Source organism: Yarrowia lipolytica, chromosome 1B (assembly GCF_001761485.1).
Source record: "Yarrowia lipolytica chromosome 1B, complete sequence".
Lineage (NCBI taxonomy): Eukaryota > Fungi > Ascomycota > Dipodascomycetes > Dipodascales > Yarrowia > Yarrowia lipolytica.
In genome coordinates, this window is record NC_090771.1 from 2,690,950 (window position 1) to 2,705,900 (window position 14,951).

The 14,951-nt window shown below is 49.7% G+C and overlaps 7 protein-coding genes across 7 annotated transcripts; 3 read left to right on the forward strand and 4 right to left on the reverse strand.

The window, feature by feature from the left end:
* Window positions 1–1,679: 1,679 nt before the first annotated feature.
* On the forward strand, window positions 1,680–3,821 carry YALI1_B26926g (uncharacterized protein; the record flags this gene model as incomplete). Its single annotated transcript, XM_501142.3, has 1 exon — window positions 1,680–3,821. One exon carries the CDS (start codon window positions 1,680–1,682, stop codon window positions 3,819–3,821), a length of 2,142 nt encoding a protein of 713 aa, XP_501142.3.
* A 182-nt stretch (window positions 3,822–4,003) lies between these two features.
* Window positions 4,004–5,245, reverse strand: YALI1_B26962g (uncharacterized protein; the record flags this gene model as incomplete). The annotated part of the gene is made up of 1 exon (XM_501143.3): window positions 4,004–5,245. The coding sequence occupies one exon, from the start codon at window positions 5,243–5,245 to the stop codon at window positions 4,004–4,006; it is 1,242 nt and encodes a 413-aa protein (XP_501143.3).
* A 169-nt stretch (window positions 5,246–5,414) lies between these two features.
* YALI1_B26963g (uncharacterized protein) lies at window positions 5,415–6,434 on the forward strand (the record flags this gene model as incomplete). The annotated part of the gene is made up of 1 exon (XM_068282134.1): window positions 5,415–6,434. One exon carries the CDS (start codon window positions 5,415–5,417, stop codon window positions 6,432–6,434), a length of 1,020 nt encoding a protein of 339 aa, XP_068138235.1.
* A 153-nt stretch (window positions 6,435–6,587) lies between these two features.
* YALI1_B26984g (uncharacterized protein) lies at window positions 6,588–7,454 on the reverse strand (the record flags this gene model as incomplete). Its single annotated transcript, XM_501145.3, has 1 exon — window positions 6,588–7,454. The coding sequence occupies one exon, from the start codon at window positions 7,452–7,454 to the stop codon at window positions 6,588–6,590; it is 867 nt and encodes a 288-aa protein (XP_501145.3).
* Window positions 7,455–8,751: 1,297 nt separating this feature from the next.
* On the reverse strand, window positions 8,752–9,966 carry YALI1_B27009g (uncharacterized protein; the record flags this gene model as incomplete). The annotated part of the gene is made up of 1 exon (XM_501146.1): window positions 8,752–9,966. One exon carries the CDS (start codon window positions 9,964–9,966, stop codon window positions 8,752–8,754), a length of 1,215 nt encoding a protein of 404 aa, XP_501146.1.
* A 596-nt stretch (window positions 9,967–10,562) lies between these two features.
* YALI1_B27015g (uncharacterized protein) lies at window positions 10,563–12,914 on the forward strand (the record flags this gene model as incomplete). The annotated part of the gene is made up of 1 exon (XM_501147.3): window positions 10,563–12,914. One exon carries the CDS (start codon window positions 10,563–10,565, stop codon window positions 12,912–12,914), a length of 2,352 nt encoding a protein of 783 aa, XP_501147.3.
* A 316-nt stretch (window positions 12,915–13,230) lies between these two features.
* On the reverse strand, window positions 13,231–14,772 carry YALI1_B27057g (uncharacterized protein; the record flags this gene model as incomplete). The annotated part of the gene is made up of 1 exon (XM_501148.3): window positions 13,231–14,772. One exon carries the CDS (start codon window positions 14,770–14,772, stop codon window positions 13,231–13,233), a length of 1,542 nt encoding a protein of 513 aa, XP_501148.1.
* Between the last annotated feature and the right edge of the window lie 179 nt (window positions 14,773–14,951).

Consider the following 14,951-nt stretch of genomic DNA (forward strand, 5'->3'; position numbering starts at 1 on the left):
GTTAACCTGTTGGTGGAGTTTGACCTTGAGTCTAATAGTACGCGAAATACAACCGAAGTATGCTTCGAAAAGCAGTCACTTCTATGTACTTGGAGTACTACAAGTAGCTCCTTGACAATATATACCAATAGGGCCTGTCACTAAGATGCAAAATGACTCCTTCCTCCCCGCCTTTTCTCCTTCCAAACTCAGTTCAATAAATGGCTGTTATTAGTTCATATCACTGGTATCTTGGTTGTAACTTTCCGTGCCAACATTCCGTCAATTGTTCCGTGCAGTTTCCATGGCGCAGCCAAATATGCAGAGCTTAAGGACACGCCAATATGGCAGCAATGGGACGACAGTTGAAATACTTGTATGTACGAATATTGATTGGATGGGGGTACGCGACACCCAAGTATATGTCTCATATATCAGAACCACTCGAGGTCCAACTCCGTCAAATAACTGCTCTGCGTTATAGCCGTTCACATATATATTTTCGGAGTTGGATTTTTCGGCGTTTTCGGAAAAAAAGCCTCGGCCGACAATCCGTAATCGCCGACGGGGATCCCCAGACCTTATGACTTCAGGACAAGGTAGATATAGCTCATGTTGCGGTCACGAGGAGGTCGTTAGAGTGCAGCGCCCTCACATGTCACTAAAACGGCTAAAATAGATCCGTTTCTTTATGCGCGCACCACGTGTCTTTTTTGTGTCTCGTTCGTGACGGAACAGAGTGGATCGGGTCAGCACGGCATAGTAAGGCTGAAGGCAGGAGTTACTAAAAGAGTAGCGCTCCAAGCACGAGTATCAGTAAGAGTACGAGTACGTATACGTCATAGTGCCTATGATGATAGCCAATGGCTGGTATAGACAAAGACAGTCTGGTATATTACCGCTCCCCCAGGACACATGACGACGTCGGGTCGTTGTTCCGTGTCCCGTTCTGGCTGTCTCGCCTTCTTTGCTGTTCCACAGCTTAATTCGGAGATGGCTATCTGAATACATGGTTGCTGTGTGGATGAGACAATCACGTGACAGTGTGATCCGTGGGGCGCTCACGCAAATTCCGCAGCTCCAATCTGCTTCTTTTCTTTGCTACTGTAATCTCATGACACGCACGCCGATTATTAAAAGTACTCTTGCCCCTTGGGTGTATGTGTGTCTCTCTGTCCTGTCAAATAAGTTCACCTTCAATGGATGCTTAGTGTTGGAACCTTGATGTTAGCGTGAACTTTGTGCATGTCCCAAAATGGCCCAAAAACGGCAGTCTCAAGTGGAACCATAAACTCGGCCGGGTAATTGCACGACGTGGAGGCAATGGGGTCTAGTGGATGGAGCAGTGTTGTAGTCGTAGGCGTCGAGGTAGGGGTGAATTGACAACGGCAGAGGGCCATATAAAGGTATATTGGATCTTCTTCAACTTCTCTACCCCCCCACCGGAATACGTACAAGTAGTAAATACCTCCTTCATCTTTCCCATTTCTATAGATACCCAAATGTCGCAGGTCACAGAAACCCCTTAAAGTTCAGATCGCCATCTCCCGTTTCTCTCTTCTGTGCAACAGATTGTACTTGACCCTCAAGCTGGGACTCACACGCCGCTTCACATCACCGCTCCAGCACCACACCTTTATTTCGACTGACCTAGCACACACAGATAGACGCGACTTGGACGAACCCCTGCTAAACACATCATGAACTCGTTCTTCAACTCCGTGTCGGATTTCATCCACTCGGTCACAACCCCAGACAGATACGCGTCGCAACAGCGATCGTCAAAGGCGTCACAAAGCGCCGGCGCAAACTCCCAGAACAGACCGCTCTACAACAATGACGACAACCAGAGTGAAATGTACCAGGCTTCCTCCTCGTACACTGGAGGGTACACAAACTCCCCTTCGGCGTCGTCGTCCAATCTCGCCGGAGGAGCCGCTGCTGACAGAGCCAACCCCTACAGCTCCCGTAACAACTCGACCACCAACTTCTCGGCCTCATCCACGTCGGTCAATAAGGCTCCCTACGCTCCTGGATCACGGTCGTCCGCAATTGGAAACAATGACCCCGCAGGAGTCACCCGAGACTCACACGAATTGCAGGAGTACGTTGACGGTCAGCCGCCGGCTCCTTCGGTGGCCATGTCATGGGAGCGAATCGACAAGTGGGCTGACGAACACTACCCCGAGCTCAACGATCAGCTCTGCTACCCTGCCACCGCCTCCGATCTCAACGAACTGGAGGCCGATCTCGACTGTTCCCTTCCCCTGGATGTTCGAGACTCGTGTCTGATTCATGACGGCCAGGAGAAGTTTGGCCGACCCTCAGGCATCATCTTCGGCATCACCCTGCTCGATCTCGAGACCATTGCCGAGGAGTGGTACTCGTGGAAAAAGGCCGCCATCCGAATCAACCGGGAGATTGCTCGGGCCACCGGCCAGACCCCCACTAAGCAGGGCGGCATCTTCATCAATCCCAACGCCGGCTCTCCCAACTCTTCCACCCCCGGTTCCCCCGTGGCCTCTGTGGCCCGACAAAAGAACATCAGCTCATGGCTCGCGTCGCAGGACTCTGTCCCCGAGGGAGCCGTCCAGCTGGTTTATGCACACCCCGGCTGGATCCCTCTGGCCAACGATCGAGCCGGAAACAACATTGCTGTCGATCTGGCACCTGGCAAGAAGGGGAAATGGGGTCAGGTGATTCTGTTCGGTCGGGAGTTTGACCGAAAATACGTGGTGGCCCAGTCGTGGGCTCACTTCCTGGCCATGGTCGCCGATGACTTTGACCGGGGCAACTGGGAAGTTGACCACGACACTGAGGAGCTGTGGTTCAAGACCGACCGAGGCACATTTGTTAGCTACTTCACTGTACTCAAGACCCGAGTGGAGCGACAGTTCCGACACCAGATGCAGCGACGGGAACATGAGCGACGACAGGCCGCTGCCGCCGCTCAGCAGCAGCAGCAGCAGCAGCAACATCACGCACAGGGAGGCCTCCACTCTCCCTCACCACAGCATACACAGAGCATGCCAGCCCCTGGCCTGGGCAAGCCCCTGACCTCTAAGCCGGCCCAGGATTTGGACATCGTCGACCTCAACGAGGACACTGCCACCATTAAGGACAAGGGCAAGGCTACTATGGGCTCTGCTCTCCGAAAGACTATTGTTGACGAGAGCAAGACTGCTCACACAATTGTGGAGCCTCTTGAGGAGTCTGAGGAGATCAAGGGCAAGGGCAAGGGCAAGGAGGAGGATGTCAACGAAGCCGCCGAAAAGGCCAAGGTGGAGGCCACCGAGAAGACCAAGAAGGCTGCCAAGGAAGCTGCTGATAAGGAAGCAGAGCTCAAGAAGGCCGCCGAGAAGGCCGCTGAGGAGAAGGCCAAGGCTGAGAAGAAGGCTGCTGAGGCTCGAGAGAAGGAGGAGAAGGAGGCCAAGGCTGCCGCCAAAGCCAAGGAGGAGGAGCTCAAGAAAGAGGAGGTAGCTAAGGCTGCCGCCAAGGCTGAAGAGGAGCAGAAGGCCACCGCTGCCGCTGAGGCTGCCAAGGCTGAGGCTAAGCGAGCTGCTGAGGCCGACGCTTCCAAGAAGGTAGAGGCCGAGAAGGCTGCCGCTGAGGAGTCTAAGGAGTCTAAGGCTGAGTCTGAGGAGAGCAAGGTCGAGAGGGATCTCGAGGAGCTCAAGATTGACGAGGAAAACGGTAATGCCGAGGAGGCCGATGAGGAGGCCGATGACGATGATGAAGATGACGAGGAGGAGGGTGACAGCAAGGAGGGTGAGGAGACCAAGAGCACAACCGCCTCAAAGTCCAAGTCCAAGAAGAAGAATAAGAAGAAGGGCAAGAAATAATGTATGTATGCATAACTTTTTGATGATGCTGTAAGATATTCAGAAAATATAAAAAAAGTGTTTGTTACAGAAAGACTGGGTGTGTTTCGTGTTGAATTACCTGTGAGAACAATAAGGTGGCTCGGCCCACTGTAATGTACATACTGTTACTATAGCTACTTGTAGCAATGGTATCAGAGAAGCTAGTTTTGGAGAACATTCTGTTGACCAAAGACGAGTCGTTTCGGTTCATCTTCTTTCCTCCCTCCCCAAGTGTATCTTGCTTTATCCCAGAGGCCATTCTGTTTCTCCACTTCTCCATTATAGTATGCTTTTGCTCTGAAGAAGCCAAATGCAAAATTGGACACAAACATGGACCCCAGGAAAAGCAGTGAAATGAGCCCCAAGGCCTTGTATGAGAATCTGTCAATGAACCCCGTGATGATTTCGGCCAGTGTTTCGGCTCCGAGACGGGCTCGGTTAACGGCATGTTCGTCTCTGTTCATGCACAGTTCCCATTGGTCACAGAGAGTCTCCAGAGCTGGACGGCGGGAGTTGGCTGCACATTCGTTAAGCAGGTACAGCTTTGCACACTTGCTTTTTGCCATAAGGATCTCGCCCGAATGAGCTGAGAACTTGAAACCAACGTCCTGTCGGACCGAGGAAATAAATAAGTAGACCACGTAGGCCATGACGGCCAGCATGATGCCGTTGAACGCGAGCTGTAGATACGAGGTAATGATGTACGGCAGGTTGGGGTTTTGAATCATCCATCCAAGGGTTGGGTTGGGCAGATGAAGGTGGTATTCTGCAGACTGATCCTGCCCCGGGCTTTGAGCCTCGGAAGTGTGAAGAGTTGGTGCTGGAGTGTGTACTGCTGCCTGGGCAGATTGAGGAGAGAAGTCGCCGTGTTTAGCGTCTGGTCGAAGATCGGGATCGATATCGTCTGCCTGATCAAGGGGTTTACCTTCATTGACAGGGGAGTAGAGGACCATGCTCATATCCACGTCTTCATTCTTCTCAATCTCCTTGACAGCAAACTGGGCACCGAGTTCAGTGGGATTGAACACAGATGAGATCTTCCATGGCGAGTTGGGTGCCGCAGCAGCAACTGACACCGAGGAAGTTCTTCTCTTACCTGCCTTGATGGGTGTAGACACAGGCGGAAGGAACTCGGGGTTCATGCGCGATAGGTTGACAGATTGAAGGTCAAGAAGATCCGTGGGGTCGTCAATGTCCATTTCGTCGGGGTCTTGGGTCTCGCTAGTTCGCAGATTGGAGAACTCCGAGGTCAGATCGTCAAACGGTTGTTGTTGCTGCAAGGGTCGGTGGTATTGTAACTGACGGTTCCGGACATCCTGGTCAGATAACGTGAAGCCACTGAATCCGGTCACCAGAGGCTCGTCGTCGGGCGCTTCGTCGATACTCATTTCTGCAAATGACATGGTTGTAGTTATGTCATACAGTGTATGCCACTTGAAACTTGATGCCAGCCGTATGCAGCCCGAGATGCATGAAAACAGATATTATTTTTGTTTAGCTGTATTAAGGTTACTTGGTACACTACAAGTAGTTTAGTCCCAACACAAGCAACGTGCGTACACTTGTGTGCCCATGCTCCACGCCACACAGAACAGCTCAGATTGCCTCTTCTCCGAGCTCGACAGTGATACCGACACAGACAAACCACTGCTTCACGATACCTCACACACCGTTCGTTTCTGCGAACCCCAGACCAAGCGGCGCATGGGCTTCCGCAAGTGGTTTTCTAGGACCAGCAATGAGAAGAGGCCTCTCATAGACCGCATCACCACACCCATGGACGAGATTTTGACCGACGAACCGCCCACGACTACAGACGCTTTGACTTCTCCTCCACGTGGCAGAAAATACAGAGACCATCAGAGAGAAGAGTATGAACGAAGACAGCATTATGAGAGGACGCGAGAACGGGACAGAGACAGGGACAGAGAGGGAGATAAGTACAGTGTTCCCCGGAGACAGCTTCAGGACTCTGCTCGTTGGCATGAACATGTCAGACAACAGCAACCTCACATACATCAAGCACACCAGATACCATACCAGATACCATACCAGATGCCACCAGGGCTGAGGCAACATATGCATCCTGCGTATCTTCAGCCACGACAGATCAGCCAGACGCCAGACGCCATATCGGGATACCCCAACCAGTCGTTACTGCGACCAATGTCTCAGGTGATTGAACCGCGATACATACGGACAGAGGGATTCCCTGTACCACCAGTGAAGTACGCACAGGTCCCCCAGGGAATGAAAGCGGAGATAATGGAGCTGAAGGACGATGCTGGAAATGATAAGAATGAGGAAAAGAAGTATGCCAAGGATAAGAAGGACGACAAGAAGAAGGAAAGCGAAAGTCCGCAAATGCAGTCAAATATTGAGAAGATGGTCAAGAACGCGTTACAGAACCATCGCCCGGCAGTCTACGAGACTCTTGTTCGGATGAACTCGTTTGTCCTTTCGCTTAAGTTAGCCCTCTGTATAGCCTGTGTGGCTTTTTATCCACTGGTAGGTATTCTTCTCATTGTGGTTCTTTTTGGGTCTGAGATCTTGCTTGAACTAGCTATAAAGTGTGGTCCTGACAGGAGTTAGCTAAAAGACAGTACATACTCGTACCTGTATGTAGCTATGTAAGAGGATATATAGTGTACCATGAAATATACAGTAGCCATTTTGGAGACTATTGTCTCTGGCCTTTAATCTGTGTGTGCCTAATTCGTTTCTGCTATTTATGTTTCCATCTCATCAATTGTAAATCCTATCAGGAAGAGTTTCCATCATATTAGTCCAGGTTCGCTCATCTACCCAGGATCTGAGATTTTGCAGAATGGCATGATTATCAATAACTCTGAAAGGCTCCACATCTCCAGGATTGAGCAGCAGTCTCTGTTTTCCTCCGCCAGTGTGGGGCCAATCAGAAGCCCAAATTAGCTTGTTGGGGCTCTCCGAGGCGAAGAACTGAACCACTTCTTCTAAGTCGCTGTATCCAGGCCCCTGTTCAGACAATCTGTAGAATCCAGAGACTCGAATGAGCACATTTTTAGCAGTCAGCTTGATGAGGGACTCGAATCCAGTGTCTCCGGGGCTCTTCATCCCACCCAAATGGTCTGCAATTACCGTTACTGGTAGGTTCCCAATGACATCAAACAGACTGTCCCAGTAGTTTGGTGGAATATAGGCCTGGATGAAGTAGCCGAGAGGGCCGACAAGAGCGGCTGTCTTGACTAGGGTCTTAGAGACATATTCAACGTCCAATTGACCGGTAGACACGACATTGACTCTGACACCTCTGATACCCAGTTCCCACCACTCTTGCAGCAGCTCCACGGGTGTGTTATCAGGATCAATTACCACCACTCCTCTCAATTTGTATCCGTTTTGCCGATCGGAGTGACCTCTGAGCGTGTCAATAATAAGCGAATTGTCTGTTCCATAAGGCGAGGGCTGGACCAGTACATTGTTACCAATCATGCCTCCACACAGATATCTGGAATGGGCCTCCAGACCAGGTAGAAGTGCCTGGTCGGTAGTGTATGTTCGTCTTCCGGCAAACGGATAATTAATTGGGTCAAATAGATGAACGTGTGTATCCCACGAGTTTGGCGAAAGCATTTTGTGTACTGTTGGTATTGCTGGGTGCACGTCTGAGGAAGGTCGCCTGGCTTATATGCACCCCACACTCGTCTAGGTTCAAAGTTGATCCGGAGCTTTTAGGTCGGATCCGAGTCGGTCTATTTGTAGTGGAACAAATGCGGATGCAAACCGATTAATGGAGATCTATCCACATGCCATCAGTCGTGCGACATTCTAAATCAAGCTGCTCATCTGTTTTTGTGTGGTTACTGAGGGCATCTCGTTGATCCTTTTATTAACACAGCCTTGCCGTCGAAATCATAAATGTGGGGCATGAAGGTGTAATCTCAACACCACGAAACACCTCAACGGAGAGGAAGGTGGAGCTCAAACGCTCAAATATGCTCAAAAGAGGCGGTGGGGGAATTTGAATCAGAAATGAGACAAGTGCACTTCAGTGCTGCTCCCCAAAGCTGCAATATGAAGCTTGAGGGTACAACGCAGACAACGATATATCCACAGGCTACTGCTAAAAGCTGGCGCGTGGATATAAGAAAACTGTCAGCTGTCAAATTCATCAGAATGGATCTAGAGTAGTGAAATTGAGGCCCAACAATTTACCGACCGTGGAATAAAAAAAAAACCAATTTCAACACCCCTCGTGGACTAAATACAGCAATTTGATGTCGCTCTATACGGCACTCACCAGTGGTTACTGCCAATTAGGTTTGCGCTCGCTAAGCGGAAAAATGAACCTTGCTAGCGGAACATATTTTAACGTGATACAAGAATACAGGGGATGTAAGATGAGGTGAGACGAGGATGGTTTAGCTGAATTGTGTCTCTACTCGGTGTCAGATACACTTTCTTGCAAGTGTCTGTTTACGTAGCTTGGTCCTGATGGCCACCTTGATCATCGTGACATCTGTCTACTTGTAGTTCCACACTATCCCCACCAAGGCAACCTAGCTCTGATTAGCTACATGCATCGTTATGGCGTCATTGGGTCATGAAACAGTAATCTTGTAACGTACAGTAATACAACATCGATGGTTAAAGGTGAGATAATTGGTGAGATAAAAGGATCTCCATTTCCTGTCGTACGACTACTGTAGCCTATACACGGTTGTTGTTTTTTTCAGATCTAATCACGTTGGGCACAAAATAGAAAAGATACTTGAACAAAAGCACAGGTTGCACTGATCCCACTATTAGTTGTCATTTTACTTCAGAATAAAAGTAGCTTGGAGCTCATTAATGTTTTATTCAATTCATTCTCGAACGTCATGGCATCCATCTCCCATGCATCTATCTCCCAATACTATATACATGTCTATCACTCGTCGTCAGAATAGTCACTGAGCTCGGCGTCCTCCAGCTCAACAGCATCGTCGTTAAGAGGAAACCGCAGAATAGCAGCAATACCTCCCAGGGCGTCAATTTGACGCCCCGAGTCCTGCAGATGCGAATACATAAAGACCTTGCCTCCGTTCTGCTGCACAGCCTGAGTGGCCTCAGCGTATCTGGATCTCTTAGCGTGATCGAATCCACGCACAAAGTTGGACGACAGGAACAACACAGAAACAGCGCTCATTTCGAGAGCGTAATCCACGTGCTTTTCTCCGTACCACACTCGATCTGGGTCTGTATGGAACATGCGTTGGAACTGGTCCATTTCGTTTCCGTCAGCAGCAATGGCCAGTTTGTTGAGTGCGGATTTGTAGGAGATTGACTTGAGAGCCTCTCGAATAGCAGTCTTGCCTTCGGACGAAGTTTCCAGTGTGATAAAGCCCTGTTGCAGCTGGATGGCTGTTTTCACCTTATTATCCACAGCCCATGCCTTGAAATACTCCGAGAAGAGCTTGTTCATGTAAGGCATGGAGATGAGCAGCACGGGAATAGTCCAGTCGGCTTTGCATCTGTTTTCAATGGTTCGCAGCAGCGTTTCCTTGGCCACGTTAAAGAAGTCGTTGTATTGCTTACCTCGAGTCTTTCCGACCGAGCCCTGTCCGTCGTATTTTCGAGGAATGGCCTTGTATCCCTGAACCAGCACTCGAGTGACACTATGACGCAGCTCGTAAATGGTGAACTTGCCAGTGGAGTTGAACACCATAGCAAGAGCGCTCATTGTGTCTGCTCCCACGTACTGGTCGAGCGTCTGGAGCGCAAAGAAATCCCAGAACTCCTTAATCACGGTCACCTCATCGCCTGGTGTAAGAGCCAACGTGTGATATTTCGTTTTGAGAGACTCGTGGTGGCCAGCATCGGTAATGACGCCTGTGATTCGGATTTCCTCGCCGTCGAAAACAATCTTCTGGGCACGAACAGTGATGTAAATGAGCTTTCGAAGCACCTTCTTCTTGCCTGCATTGCCCTGGATCTGCTCGTCATCAAAGGCGCCTGTGGTTTGTGGAACTGCTCGCAGTGTCTTGGCCTCGACCAAATCGCCTCTTTGGATCACGTTGGTCAGCGCATACAGGTCGTCAGTGGAATCCAGAGCGAGCTTTTTGTACTCCAGCTTGTTTTTCAGTCCCTTGGAGATGAGACGCATGTTGGATCAGATGTAGTAATAATGTCAGTAGAGAGCAGTTGTTGAGGTAAAAATGTCCTGTCGTGTATGTCAAGTCGGTTGATATCTATTGGTAAACGTGTCGGTTTCTGCTGAGCTTTGTCGGGGTGTTTGTGGAGGCTCAGGCACTGCTTTTATAAACTTGCTGATATATGGAAAAGGCTTGATTGGGACTGTGAGAACCTAAAGTTCATGTGGGATGTCATATAGACACCGGGTGATATGAGCACCCATACACATCCTTCCACACACATACCCTCACACATTCATTTCACCTATCATCTGTTATCATATTAATATGAGTTCATTTCGCGTTCAATATGTCGATATTTCTCCCAAAATTCATTATGTACTCCGCCCATACTAATATCCCTCCTAGCGATAGCTAAGGCCTATGCTATTTTGTAAGACAGGCAAATAACCTCAAGACGTACCGTACAGCATCCACCGTTGCATCATCACAGTAATATCGACATCACACCCAGGCGACAAGAGCGACACCTAGGCTTTGGGTTTCTCAATTCTCCACGACAACAAAACTGCGACGACACAACGACCTACATAACCGCCTCGTCAACATGTCCGATCCGTTTGCGAAAATCGGAGCGGTGTTGGAGTCAGCCAAAGAGCTGACTCTTGAAGCTGCAGTATCAGCATCATCACGACTTCTGGTAGACGACGCTCCCCTGTCAGCGGAGGAAATCAAAAAGCTTCTTAATGCGCGCAGCGACCGTGACAGATTGGCGGGTATGCGCCAGGTCATTGGTTTCATGTCCAAGGGCAGAGGAGAGGAAGCTCAGCAGTTCTTTCCGGACGTGATGCGAAACACGGCGTCCCAGTCTCTTGACATGCGCAAGCTCGTGTTTGTGTATCTGATCCGTTACGCTCCCATGGAGCACGATCTGGCTCTTATGAGCGTCAACACCATTCAAAAGTCGCTCTCTGATTCGTCTCCCACTGTCAGATCTCTCGGAGTCCGAGTTCTTAGCTCCCTGAGGGTCCCGGCCATCTCAGGAATTGTTCTCTTTGCTATCAAGAAGGGTGTGACCGATGTTTCGCCATTAGTCCGAAGAGCTGTCGCAGGAGCTATCGCCAAGTGCTACGACGTGGATCCTTCCACATTCCCACAGTTGGTCGAGTTCTTGCAGCAGCTGCTGGCCGACAAGAACGTTCATGTTGTCGGGTCGGCTATCATGTCCATGCTTCTCATCTGCCCCGACCGCCTCGACCTCATCCATCCCATCTACAGGCGTCTCTGCAGAATCATCCCCCAGCTCGACACGTTCGCAGCAGCTTCCGTCATTGATCTGCTAGTAAGATACAACCGTACCAATATTGCGCCACCAAAGGGCAACAATTCTGTCGACGCGGACACAGCTCTGCTTTTGTCGGCTCTTTATCCGGCCATTGAGAACTCATTGTCGCCTGTCTTCATCATGAGTGCAGTCAGTGCAGTCTACGCTCTATGCCCTGGACAAGTCCAGCCGGTTTACCAGGAGACCATCGAGGTGGGACTCGTGAGATTGCTCAAGAATGAGACCTTGGAAGTCGCTCTGACCATGATCAAGCAAATTATTCTTCAGAGAGACCAACCCAACGCATTTTCCACCCATGTTCATCGGTTTGTGGTCTTTCCCGACGACACCGCGTCCGTGGCTCTGCTAAAAATTGCCATCATGGCTTCAATCAAGGGCCCACGACAGTTTGTGTTGTCGGAACTCAAGCATTATGCTACCTCCACCTCTTACGAGCGCGAGGTTCAAGCAGCCGCTGTCTCGGCCATTGGATCCTGCGCCTCTGGGGGAACTAACAAGGAGTCCGACTCTCTGGTCACGTGGTTGCTTCGTCAGATTCGATCTGAAGCACCCACTTTGTCCGAGTGTCTTACCTGTGTGCGTTTGTTGATTCAACAGCAGCCTCAGAAGCACGTCGCCACGGTGACTAAGCTGGCCAGAATTTATACTACGCTTGACACATCGGCTGAGACATCTCCTGCTAAGGCTTCTGTGGTTTGGCTTGTCTCCGAGTTCGTGTCTGTCGCCCCCGAAGTTGGAGAGGCTCTTCTTTACTCGGCATTAAAAAACGTTGCATATGAGGACACACCTGTTCGAGCCCAGATTATGGATCTGGCTTCCAAGGTGTACCTGTTCCGAATCAATGAGGTTGGCAAGGCAGCTGAAGGAGAACTCACTGAAGAAAAACAGATTGAGTTTTCCAGGTCGTTTGTTGGACAGTTGTATTCGCACGCTCTCTACTGTGGTCGATTTGATCCTTCATATGAGATCCGAGATAAGGTGCGACGTCTAGGAGCGTTACTCAGCAATCCTGCATCTACTGAACTGGCTACCCTAATGCTCCAGGCTCCCAAGCAGGCTCCCAAGGTGGACAGCACAAACACCGAGGGCGGTTTGGAGCTTAACACTGCTTCTGCGGTACTTGGAACACCTCTTAGTGGGTATGTTTCCCTGCCTCCTTGGGAAAAGGATCTCTCTGTTCTTCCTGATGCTCGTCTACGAGATGAACCTGAGGAGGTGGTTCACATGGACACCGAGAAGGTAGTTACAGGTATCAGTCACAAGGAACTGCCGTCAATGTCTTCCAATGGTACTAATGGTATGACTGCCACCAAGCCCAAGCTGCAGAAGCAGACACTTGATGAGTTCTTCGCTGATACTGTTGGGAGCGAAGACAGTAGCGAGGAGGAGGAATGCGACAGTGATGACGATGATGGTGAGGAGGAAGACGAGGAGGAGAAAGACGAGGAGGAAGAAGACGAGGAGGAAGAAGACGAGGGGGAAGAAGACGAAGAGGAGGAGGAAGACGAGAGCTCGGAAGAAGATTCATCTGACGACGATCAGCCTGCTTCCCAATCTCCAGTCCCCGCTTCTCAGTCCCTTCTTCATGAAGAAAACCCGTTCGCCAACAGCTAGTCTAGTTGGCAACAAAAAATATAGCATTTGTCTATAATGAATCATGATGTTTAAATACACACGCAATACACCGTATCTGCTCCACAGCTACAAGTAGTGATCTCAGACGCTACTGTAGCATTTTTATAGATAACCGGTTCCGGATGTACTGAAATTTAGTCGGTTAGGAAAGAAGTATATTCTGTCAGCGACACTTGTTTCTGTCAAAGTTGAGGGAGGGATACTGTAGACTATTAGGAACAAAGACGCGCCAAGTCTGAGGGGCTTTCACATGGCACGTAACATTAATAATCAAGTAATCAGACATACGATTTATTCACGGTAAGTTATTTGTGCTCATTTTAACGTGGACTCCGGTCAGATGGCACATGGTTAGAGCATGTAGTTTCATGGGGGGTTCTGGACTGGCGTCTGCGTTCTCCAGAGTGCCGAACAGCTGCACGATTCGAGTCAGTACATAGCTGGTCTCTGTCAATGCGTATTGTTGGCCCAGACAGATTCTGGGCCCTCCGTTGAACGGCAAGTACTCCCATCCTCGTGATATGCCCTCTCCCCATCGTTCAGGTCGGAACTCGTCTGCATCTTCGCCCCAGAACTTTTTCAGACGATGGGTCGCGAACACACTGTAGACGAGTACAGAGTTCTTTCTGATGAGAATTGGTTGGCTCTCGTCCGGTCCCCCTCCTCTAGGTAGTGTTGTGTCACGTGTTGCGTAGCGAACATTGACGGGGACTGAAGGATACAATCTGAGTGTTTCATTGATGACGAATCGTAGGTACTCGCATCTCTTTAGAGACTCAAAAGTGATGAGAGACAGGTCCGAGCCAGAACCAAAAGTGCTCAGAATTTCGTCTCTCAGCTTGTTCCAAGTTTCAGGGTGTCTGGCTAACAAGTAGATGCACCAAGACAATAGAGAAGCCGTGGTGTCTCTTCCTGCCAGAAGAATGTTTAGGGCCTGGTCACTCAGAACCTGTGGAGATTTGACCTCACGAGCCAGCTCTGTGAGAAATACATACTTGTCATCAGCCTGCTTTTCCTTCTCGCTTTCAACAAGAGCCTTCTTGACGTAATGGTCCACGAACTTGCGGACACTTTTGCTGGCCGTAAACAGCTCCTGTGGTCTCCAGAGCCAGTAAAACATTTGAAGACGCACTCTGTAACCCCCATGGTGTTGAGCGAGATTGAAATCTGATTGGAATGATTTTCGCATAGGAATGGGCATGTCAGTCACAGTAGAGTCATCTTCAGCTGGATTGTCCACCGTCTGGCAGCTCACAGACTGACCAAAGAGAAACTCTGTGGCTGTATCGAGCGTCAAGTTAAAGAAAAGCCCTTGGATGTCAAATGAATCACCCTGTGGAATTTTGCGAACCAGGTTCTGGACATGTCGTTCGATCATATCAACGTCCGAAACTTGATCCCGGGCAAACTGTGGCCGTAGCATGGCTCGGGAGTGTTGCCAACCCTGTCCATCAAGAGTGAATATGCCGTCACCCAATATGGGGGCCAATTGGTTGTGTCTGACTCCTAAACAAAAGTCTTTGAACTGTGTAGCCAGCAAGGCTTTGAGGTTCTCAGGCTCTAGTGTAACAGTCACATCATTGCCTGCCAGCACCAGACCCACGGTCAGGTTTGGTTGTCGTTTGGTGAAGAAGTTGACAAACTCGTCTAACAAGACATTGTTCTTGCCCGACTTGAAGAAGAACAAGAACTCAGGAAAAGCCATAGGAAACGATGAGACGTCTCTCACCGGTGAACATTTCCACTTTTGGGCCAGCTTATAGCTCTGGTAGCGATATCGAAGACGGGTGAAAATCAGGTAAGACACCAGAAAGGCCAGGACGTAGAGTAGAATCATTTTATTGGACCAATTACAACCCAGCTGACATCTACGACTTTTTATATACCTTCCACTACAAGTAGCCCTTTAGTGTCCCTCCACCTTTTGACACTTAAAACAGAGTTGTCCTTACTTGGATGATGGATCAATTTTAGTGTGGGGCACGTTTGTGGGGTGCATAATCGTCAAAAAAGTAA